Source organism: Propithecus coquereli, unplaced genomic scaffold (assembly GCF_000956105.1).
Source record: "Propithecus coquereli isolate 6110/MARCELLA unplaced genomic scaffold, Pcoq_1.0 Scaffold58, whole genome shotgun sequence".
Classification (NCBI taxonomy): domain Eukaryota; kingdom Metazoa; phylum Chordata; class Mammalia; order Primates; family Indriidae; genus Propithecus; species Propithecus coquereli.
In genome coordinates, this window is record NW_012151729.1 from 2,001,112 (window position 1) to 2,011,599 (window position 10,488).

At 51.6% G+C, this 10,488-nt stretch overlaps 1 protein-coding gene across 1 annotated transcript in view; it reads left to right on the top strand.

Moving 5' to 3' along the window:
• Positions 1-5,729, top strand: part of CCDC69 (coiled-coil domain containing 69) — a 16,445-nt gene extending 10,716 nt beyond the window's left edge. The window contains exons 5-9 of the mRNA XM_012658223.1: positions 1,556-1,629; positions 2,678-2,779; positions 3,275-3,394; positions 4,245-4,342; positions 5,058-5,729. Coding sequence (XP_012513677.1) covers positions 1,556-1,629; positions 2,678-2,779; positions 3,275-3,394; positions 4,245-4,342; positions 5,058-5,235 — 572 coding nt within the window. The 3' untranslated portion in view covers positions 5,236-5,729. The remainder of the gene's footprint in view (positions 1-1,555; positions 1,630-2,677; positions 2,780-3,274; positions 3,395-4,244; positions 4,343-5,057) is intronic.
• The last annotated feature ends 4,759 nt before the right edge of the window (positions 5,730-10,488 follow it).

Sequence of the window (10,488 nt, forward strand, 5' to 3'; positions counted from 1 at the left end):
TCTTTCCTATCTCCAGTCTGCTATTGATTCCACCCAGTGCATTTTTTTATTTCATTATTGTATATTTTAGTTCTAAAATTTCCTTTTGGTTCTTCTTAATATCTCTATTTATTTGCTAAGACTTTCTATTTTTCCATTCTTTTTAAGAGTATATTCACCCTTATTTCTTTTTCCTTTTTTCCTTTTTAATTTTTTCCCTTCTTGTCATCAGTTGCAGAACACCCTTACTTCTTGGTGCATTTTTATGATGGCTGCCTTAAGAACTCTGTTAATAATTCCAACACCTGTGGCATCTCAGCATAGGCATGCATTGAATGGCTTTTCTCAGGGGAGTTGAGATTTTCCTGCTTCTTTGTATGCTGAATAATTTTGGATTGTATATTGAACAATTGGGGCTGTATTAGACGTTTTTAATATTCGAATATATGCGATTCTGGGTTTTGTTTAAATCTGTTGGTTCAGTGGTATTTCAAATTCTGGTCTTCTTGCCCAATCTGCCGCTACCATTTGCTTTTCAGTCTGGGTTTTATAGATACATTCAATAGGACAGACTGGATGCAGTTTGCTTTCTCCATATTACCTTGAACCAGAAACTGTCTTATAGGCAAATTAACAAATGAGGCCCATAATTTTAAGACGTTATGGCTATAATTTTTATAAAACTGGTCTCATCAATATTGACTGCTCTATCACACTTACCTTCACTGAACATTCTCTGATTCGTCACTGTCATATACCTGGCTCTTTGGCTGTGTTAAACTTGGCTTCCCTGTCCTCTCTGTTCTATTTCCCATCCTGGCCAGTGATTGGTCATTTCCCCGTTGTCTTCTTTCAGCTGAGACAAGGCCAGAATTTTCCAAAAGGAACTCTATGGAAAATGTGGGATGATGCATACAACCATACTGCCGTTGGGAATGATGACAATTCCAGCTCTGTACAGCACCACCCCGCCTGGAAAGCCCTTGCACGGCCTCTTATCATGTGATCCTTGAGTCGTCCCTCAGAGACAGCCAGGCCAGGCTTACTGACCTCCTTTCACAGTTGAGGCAACAGGGCTTTTAGATGTTTGATGTGATCTTCTGAAGGTCACTCTGTGTTGCAGAGGCAGAACCAGGACCAGGTGGATTTCCTGGCCACAAATCCAACGTACTTACTGCAGTTTTGTGTTTTGGTGCGACCACTAGTGATTTAGTGATTTTGTGATTGGGCTAACCCAGCTGACAAGGCATCGGCCCCATGCATTTTCCAGGGCCTGACGTAACCCGAGGGAAATACGCTTGCCTTAGTGAGGTGTGGGCAGCACCTGAGTCTGGCCGAGTTCCTCCCAGGATATAACTGGTTTCCATTTCCATGAGCTTTTATTAAACACCTAGTGTATTTCTGGCACAGCCCTAAGCAAGCCTAGGAGACAGAAGGGTAAATAAGACCACTCCCAGCCTCCTGGCCTCTGTAGGTCCAGGTGATCATCTAGACCTTTCTGGCCCTCAATCAAGGAGTCTTCCAGAAGGATTTGGGGAGAAGTATTTGAGCTTATAGAGATCTCCTTTCCCTACAGTCCTCCGGGCCTCATATGAACAGGAGAAAGAAGCCCTTACCCACTCCTTCCAGGAGGCCAAAGCTGCCCTGCAGGTGAGAGGGACTGGGCCATGGCAGCCTCTGGCAAGGGTAGGGGAGGAGCAGTAGGAAAGCAGCGGGGAGCCCCAAAGCAGCCCAAACGGATGGCCTCGTACCATACTTAGGTATGACGGACCGAGGTGACTGTTCTGATGTATCCAGGCCCCTTGATGTGGTGACCAGGCTGTTAGTTGAGAAGGACGTGGTTGGCGATTAGGGCTGGCCTGTTTCTCCAAGGACTGTTGGGAGATCGTGGAGACGGCATGGGCCGGGTGCAGAGTGATTAGACTGGCGGGCCCATGCACAGGGACCTGTGGAGGTATGCAAGGAGGCATCTAACTCAACTTGGCTGCTCAAGGAATATTTCCTAGAGGGAGTGAGAGCTAAGCTGGAACCAGAAAGATGGGTTAGAGTTCTTCATGTGAAGAAGGGTAGGAAGGGTGCCTGCCCTAGGCAGGAAAAAAACAATGTGTTCAAAGTCATGGAGGAAAGGGGGGAAATGTAGAATACCTGAGGAACTGAGAGAAGTCCAGGATGCCTGGGGTATAAGAGTGGGAGAGAGGGCTGGGCTGGAGAGGTGGGCATAGGGCCAGAGGTGGGAGCCCACGAGCCATATGAAAGGGTTGTACTCTATCATAAAGATAATGGTCAAGGTTTAGGTGGAGTAAATTCTTGGCAGGAGTAAGGTTTGGAGAGAAGAATGCATCTTGCAGTTAGGGGAGTAACGTGATATTTGGCTGTAGGAGAGGATGTACAAGGGGGGCAGTGAGAGGTGAGACTGCAAGGGTCATTGAGGCTGGTTTGGATGGGCTTTGAATGCCAGGCTAACACTGGCCTTGAATGCCAGGACATTGTTCCCAAGGGTATGGGGAGCCATTACTGGCTTTCTAGCAACACGTGGGGTTGGTATGTTTCAAGCAGTGGTTGAAGTAGATGAATCCTGCATTGTCATGTGGTCTAGACCAAAGACAGACTAAAGAACCTGAAATATTCCCTCTCTGGGATAGGATGAAGTCCAGCCTTTCTGAGCCAGGCTTTGATCATCTCCTCCCTGCTTCTCCAGGAGACCATAACCAGACTGACCTCACAGCTGGAGGCCTTCCAGGCCAAGATGAAGAGGGTGGAGGAGTCCATTCTGAGCCGAGACTACAAGAAGCACATCCAGGTAGGTGACAGTACACCTGGGGCCTTTCCTCCTTGCATCTCAAGGGAGGCCAAGGTCGGGCAACAGGAAAGTCCAGCCCCTCTGCAAGTACAAGGCTCGGACCTGACACTCTTACCTTCAAAGGGCCTGGAGGCAAGAGGGTCCCCGTTTCACTGAGGGGGAAAGTAAGGCCCAGAGAGAGCCACGGGGATAGTAAAGTGCTCAGGCTCTGGATTCGGAGAAAACTAATTGCAAATAGCAAACCTACCACTTAGTGCAAGTGGCTCAGCCTGTGTGACCCACAGCCGCTTCCTCTGTGCAGCTCCTAGCACATGCCTCAAAGGGCGTTATCGGGATGAAGTGAGGTAAAGCACATTAAATACTATGGGGTTAGAGGGGAAGGGGACTTGTGAAAGTCCAACAGTGAGTTGGTGGCAGAATGGGGATGAGGGAGGTAGCCTGTGCTGTGCCCTTCTCTATTTGCTGGTCTGATGATGTCACTCTGTCCCTGTCTAGGATTATGGGAGTCCCAGCCAGTTCTGGGAGCAGGAGCTGGAGAGCTTGCACTTCGTCATCGAGATGAAGAATGAGCGTCTTCATGAGCTGGACAAGAGGCTGATGCTCATGGAAACAGTGGTCAGTCGCTGGGAGTGGCTGGGGGATGTGGCCCCAGGCTCCTACTTTCTGGGCATCTTCTTTGTAAAGCGCACAGAGGGGCGGTGGCTTGAGGAGGCCCAGCCTGATCCATGCTAGTTTTCCCATGCTGCCCGGCTGAGGTTGCTCTGTGGCCAGTCTGGGGCAGGTTGTGGCTCCTTATCTTCTGGCTGCTGTGCTTTGCATGGCTGCAACTTGGACGATGCTAGGACAGGTCACCTGGCTAACCAGGAAGGGCTGCCAGATGCCACATGTCAGGCAGGGACTGAGGAAGGAGGCAGGGCTGGAGGCAATAAGACCAATGTCAGGAAGGACAGGGCTGGGAGCTACAGGCATTGAGGGCACAGGAGATCAGAGGCCCCAGAAACCTAGGGTTGACTTCAGGCAGAGACTGTTGCTCCGGGAGAGGTCTCCCTGGCCTCCTGTATGCCACACAACCTCAGTTTTAATCATACCATCTGAAACATTCACTATAAATTGAGTTCAACCATTTTTGTAGAAATGCATAAAAAACAAACATTATTTATACATATCATATCCTTCTGACTTTTGGAGAACAAAAAATATCCTTTATTCTATGAACTGATGGTGATGTGAGGGGGTAGTGGCTGTATCTTTTTTTTTTAACATTCTCCTGTGGCAAAATGAAAAGTTGTCAACCCTTTGTTAACTCCTTAGTTTTATTATTTTCAGTTATGTTACTGCTCCGTGAAATGTAACATCTAGTCTAGAATGAATCGGCTTTCAGGGAGCATGGATAAGAGGGAGGTGACAGTACACACTGTGCCATGTGCGTTTGGCAGCTTCCCGAGCTCCTTCTGATTTGTTACAGAAAGAAAAAAATCTGATGTTGGAGGAAAAAATCACAACCCTGCAACAGGAGAATGAGGACCTCCATGTCCGAGGCCGGAACCAGGGGGTCCTGTCAAGGTAGCTGTCCTCCCGCCCCCTTTCCTCTCGTCCCTACCCTTGCTGCCACGATCTCGGGTTGGGAGAATCTCCACGGAGCCTGGGGAATGGACTGACAGGTGGGCCCAGGGCTGTCCAGGGAATATGGCTCCTCTCTCTTTGGGAGTCAGGAAACCCAAGGGACCAACTCTGCCCAGAAGCCAAAGCCCCGGTGCCCTGATTAGTAGCTGTTTGTCTCTGTCCCAGCTGAACGGGCTCTTCGGGAAAGCCTGATATGGGGAAAAGGAAACAGGAAGCATGTAGCTCACCAGGCCTAAATGGAATGAATCAGTAGCTAGGGCTTAGTAAATGAGAGCTAGTCTCATGTGTCAGATATGATTTATTGAATACTGTACATACTTCCCGATCTAGTCCTCATAATTACTCTAAGAGCGTGGGCCTATTATAAATATTCCCATTTTACAAATGAGGAAACTGAAATTCAGGGAGAATGAATGGCTTGTGCAAGATTACATAGCTAAGTGGTAAAGCAGAGATTTGGGGCAGCCCAGAGCCGTCTGCCTATGAGGCCCATGCTCCTTGGTCAATAGATAATTGCCTCCAGGCAAATGAGGAGGGCTGTGGGGACCCTGTGGCAAGTTGGTGGCCCATGTAAGGAAGGCTTCCTGGAGGAATGGGTGGGTCTTTGTAGTAGCTGTTCCCACTAGGCAACGCTGGGCCACGTCTGCATCCACAGACAGCTCTCAGAAGACCTGCTTCTCGCCCGCGAGGCCCTGGAGAAGGAGGCCCAGTTACGGCGACAGCTCCAGCAGGAGAAGGAGGAGCTGCTGTACCGCGTCCTGGGGGCCAATGCCTCGCCTGCCTTCCCCCTGGCCTCTGTCACTCCCACCGAGGTCTCCTTCCTCGCCACGTAGGGGGCAGGGCCTGGGCCTGCCATGACGCCTGTGGTCACTGTCCCTCCAAGGACTTTGCAGAGAAGACACCAAGAGCCTCTCAGTTCTTCTCCCAGGAAGGAGTGAGGGTGGGAGCGAGAAGGGGAGCCAGGGTGTGTGGCCGGTGAGCCCTGGCAGGGTGGATCCTGTAGAATCACCCAGGGGGCTTTGGAGGCCCCGAGAAGCGTCTTCCCATGAGTTGGCACAGGACATAAGCAAGAGGAGTCCCTGCCTCCCTGCCTCTCTCTGTCCAAATCTAGGAAGTGCCGGGGCTTTTTCCCAGGGTAGCCTGTGCCACGTTGGCCATCTGACACAAAGGAGACAAGCCCTGGGCCCAGCTTGTCAGCTTTGCTGCAACTCACTGACTTGTCAACTTCCCCCAGGTGTTCCCACTTCTGCCCTGGCCTTCTCTCAGCCTCAGTTTACCCCTGCTATAAAATGGTTGGGGGACTGGTCAAATGACTCGAGTCACTGCAGTGTCCCATTCTAGGGTTGTCTGAAGGTCAGACTGGGGGTGGAGTAACCCTGTGAACAACCTGGGAAAGGTGAGGCCTGGATGGCCCTGAAGGCTGGGGCTGGTGGGGGCCGGGTAGCCACCTCAGCTGAGACATCACACCTGGGCCAGCCCGGGGCCGAGAGCCAGAGCTCCTCTTCCCTGACCGGGCAGGGCTCATCCCTTCAACCCTCCTGGTCCTTCCCTCTCAGTGCCACCTGGGCACAGGGGCCACCCTGGTGGGTCTGAGAACACTCAACAGTCAGAGCTAGAACCTCCTCCCCGTGCAGATGAGGAAACCAAGGTGCAGCAGGGACCCCACGGAGTCAGGACGAGGACCTCACCTGGCAGCCGGGTCTTACCCTTTGCTCTTTTTTTCCTCCCCAGGCTCTGGGAAGATCAGATCAGTGACTTGGTCTTCCTCCTCCTTCCTCTCCCTGTGCCCACCCACTTTCAGTTTCTCTTTCACTCCTGCTCTCAACTCCTCCTCCTGCCACCCTGAGCCCAGGCCCAGGGCCCCCCGTCAGTGAAGACGGGTGGCCGAAGTGATTGACCTCAGCACACTCTCAGCCCTGGTCTGTGGATCTCAGATCCTTCTCAGGACGCTTCAGGTCAGCTGGAAACTATAAAAACCCCTCGCCCGCACAGAGCATCTCCATGGAAGTGCTCCACACGTCCCTCCCTTCCCTGGTCCGCATGAGATCCCTGAAGCAGCTTCCTGTCCCTCATTAGCAACAGGGCAAACTGAGAGCCCAGGTGCCAAAGGGCTTGCCTGAGGTCCCCCAGCTTCAGCCCCAGGCCCTGGGCCAGCGAAGGAATAGTCAATCAGCATCTTCCCTCAGTCGTTGTATGGTGACATCATCCCAGGCTGCCTTCCTCATTCTCCTGGATACGGTCTCCATCCGTTTCTAGTTCTGCAAGTTAAGAGGGGACTGTGCATTTCCCCAGCTGGGCAGGAGAAGAGGTGGGGGGAGGGGAGTGCTGAGCTGCTTCTCCAGCCATGGTCAAACAGGTGATCCAGGAACCTGAGGACACCTCTGGATGAAGCGCACATGTACTTTCTCATGCAGCTTTTTCCAAAGCACATCTGGGATACTCTAATTTATTCAACACTGACAGGCACTTGACTGGTGGCCAAGTATTTTGGGAAACTCTGGGTTCCATCAAGCTAAACAGATCTGTAACCTGCAGGACTCATCAGAACCTTTAATATGCTAATGTGCACTGCAAATTTCCATGAAGGAGGCAAAGCATCCAGCATTTCCCAAACCTCTTTGAATAAACCTCTCCCCGTCACCCCTTCCACCCCACCAGCACTTTAGGCTGCAGAATGCACTTTAGAAAGCATGGTTTTCATTGAGAAGGGCAGGGCTGGAGAAGGGGCAAGTGGTGGAGCCAGGTTTCCCCCTTGCAACCTGCGGTGGGTGTGAGAAGGAAATAAACTTTTCCTTACTCTGGGGCAGACAAGCTACGGAAACTAAAAAGAACATGCACCATCTTATTCATTTAGCCTCTGTGTTCTGCTGGGGGAGGGCGGAGGTGGGTCTTCACTGAGGACTTCTGCCAGTGGCAGGGATCTTTGAAGAATAAATCCTGGAGTCTGGGTGGCCCACCAGCAATCCTGGGCTCCCTCCTCAGGTACTGGCGCCCCACTGGCCCTCGCTTTGCTCTGGTCATGGAGGTAGGGCCTGGCATTAGGGTGAAGGCTGGACTGTAGACGACCTTCAGAGTAGGTCAAGGCATGGAGTAAGGCTGAGGCTGAAGGGAGAGGTGGAAACAGTGACGGGGTGGGAGAGCGCAAGCGGTGAACGAGAAGGTGCTTTCTGTTCTGTGTGGGCCCCTTCTTGGCATTAGAAACACTGAGGTTCCCACAGGTACCGACCCCTATTTCTGCTCCTTGCTCTATACCCAGATGCCTGCAGCCAGGGAGGTAGCTAAGAAGGGGTAGGGGAGACACGAGGGCTTTGGGTCATGTGGACATGAGTGGTGGCCGACCCAGTGCCCGGCAGCTCGGTGGCCCAGCAGATGTAGACGCCAGCATCTCTGGCTCAGGGCTCTTCCACATACAGGGTGCTCTCTGCCTCCTGCTGTTCCTGGCCCTCCTGGTATACCACATGGGTCTGCTCACTGATGTAGAGGGGTCGGCCTAGCAGCAGGGCACAAAAAGCACCTGTCCATCAGCTGCCCCAGGCACCATCCATGACTTAGACACCAGTGAGCATGTAGGAGACACCGCGTATCCCTTCAGGGAAAGTAGAAGTGACATGCCCAAGGTCACACCTCGGCTTGGTGTCAGAGCACCTTAAAGGCCAGGTTCTCTGTGAAAAACTGTAAGCTTCTCAAGTCCCTGGAGAGAAGTTGGGGTCCTCTTCCCCACTTAGGGAGTGATGCAGAGGTAACTCAGCCCAGAGCAGCATTTCCCAGTGTGGGTTTGGTAGCCCTCTGGTTCTATAGGGGTGTTAATAGGTGCTAGTCCCCAAAGTGGAGGAAGAGGGGATTTTACACCAACGACGTTTGGGTCAAGCAAAGTGCAATGGGGGAGACTCAGTCGAGTGTGTTACGTGCGCGTGTATGTTTTGAATCTCCAAAGCAGGTCGTGATTTTAAGAGGCAGTCGGAGAAGGCGGGAGGAACTTTCTGGTATTCTACCCTTCCAAGGAGCACGTTTGGGGGAATGCTGACAAAGCAAAGCCAGTGTCTCTCAAGCATCTGTGTGCTCCTGTCCCCTTCTTGGGTCTCAGTTTCCTCTCCTAACAAGTGGGAGAATGATCCCTTACCCTTTCTACCTCCTGAGGCCTCTGTGGGATTCACCTTTATCATGTCTTTGCCAGGTCCAGCCCAGTGTCAGCCTCTGCAGGGACTACAGAGATGAATTCAAGAGTTCACTGTGTACTAGCTCAGACTACCCAAATGCCTGCAGCAGAGCAGAGCCAGAGCATTTTACGTTAATGGGGAACAGAGCACCCCAGCTGGGTTCTACTGGCCTCCCTTTCAGGGCTACTGAAAATGGCATCTTAACAAGTCACAGCTTGCAGAACACCCTATTTCTCCATCCTATACCTAAGTGGCCTCTGGCTGGGTGATAGCCCCTCGTGGGTCTTTCTACCCCACTCTTTCCCCTGGGAACGGTACCAGGTCAGCTCACTGCTCAGATATTGTTTGTGGCTCCTGGGAGTCTGGAGAACGATGCTCGGGTTCCTTGGCCCCCACGCAATCCCCCCTCCCCTGCATTCTCAGCAGGTGGCAGCACTGGGACAGGTGAGTCTGGGTCTCATGTGTGGCATGTTCACCCTTCCTTGCTCTTGCCACTGCTGCTGTGGGCCTGGAGGGCCTTCCACACACCTAAATCCCATCCTCCAAGGCTCCTATCAAATTCCAGCTCTTCTAGGAGGCCCTTTTGCAAATTCCTAAAGCCCTCAGTGTTGATAGCATACTGTTTGGCACAGCTGTTTTCCAGATGTTTGACGTTGACGGGGGTAAGTTCTTTGAAGAAAGAACACCACAACCATCACCTTTCCAACACCACTGGGGAAGGTCTGGGTCCACCGTGGATGCCCAGGAAACATTTGTAAATGCGTTTGGTCCATCTCCTGCCACACACACCCCCCAGCCAGAGGACCTGAGCACTTGCTCAAGCCCCATCTACCTGTGGTTGGGGCCAGTCTGGTCTTGGCTTGAATGTCACCTTGGAGATGACTCCCTGACCACTCCATCTTAAGAAGACCCTGGTACGTTGTCCTGTTTGTTCTCATTGTAGCACTCTACGTTCTCTACATGGTCCCATTCATCCATTTCCCACTTCTTCCTCCCTGTTTAGACTATAAGCTTGCAGAGAGCAGAAATCATTCCTCTTTCTGACTCATCACTGTAGCCTCAGCACCTAGTACAGCGTCTGGCATGTGGTGGGTGTTCAGTAATTATTGTTGGATAAGTTAACAAAGGAATACATTTTACATTCTTATGCAGTAACCTGAGGAATTGTATAGAACAAATGAGGAAACTGAGGCCCAGGAAAGGGAAGTGACTTGCCCCAGGTCACTCAGGGGAGCAGTGTCAGAGCTGAGACTAGAATCAAGGGCCATCGGATTTTCCGTCGAGCAGTGGTTCCATTCTGCCATGATCGCTCTCGGCCCTGATCCTAGTCCCTCACTCCCGTTCCCCTGGCCCAACACACCACGTGCACATGTGCACACAGCCTCCCCTTAAACTCTCTGCTTACCTCCTGCCCTGGATATTCCCAGCTAAAGTCCACAGCAATCTCTGGCTCACCCAGAACTGTACAGGTCACACTGAAGCTCTTCCTTAGTTGTACTGATGTTGCTGAAGCTTGGATGGTGGGTTCGGGGGAGGAAAGTGGGTCTGTCATGGATGAGAAGGAAGAGAAGATGGAGACAAACATGCTGACTTGGTTGTTAGAATGGCTGAGTTCAAGGCAGGTAGATGGATGGAGAGATGGATGAAGAGAATGAATGGGTGGAATGGTTAAATTGATAAGAGTTATGAGTGATTGAGGTGATTGACCTGTGAATGGGTGTAAAGAATTCATGTGGGCTGGGTGGATGATGGAATGATGGACCTGATGGATGGGACAGTTGATTTGGAGGAGGATGGATGAATGGGATAGTTTGACTTGCTTGAGGATAGGGAGGTGGATAGAAAGCCTGGGCTGGTGCAGGCTGGCTTGGTGGCTGGCTGCAGGCTGGCTGGAGAAAGTGGCTGACTACATGGAGTGTTGTTGAAAGC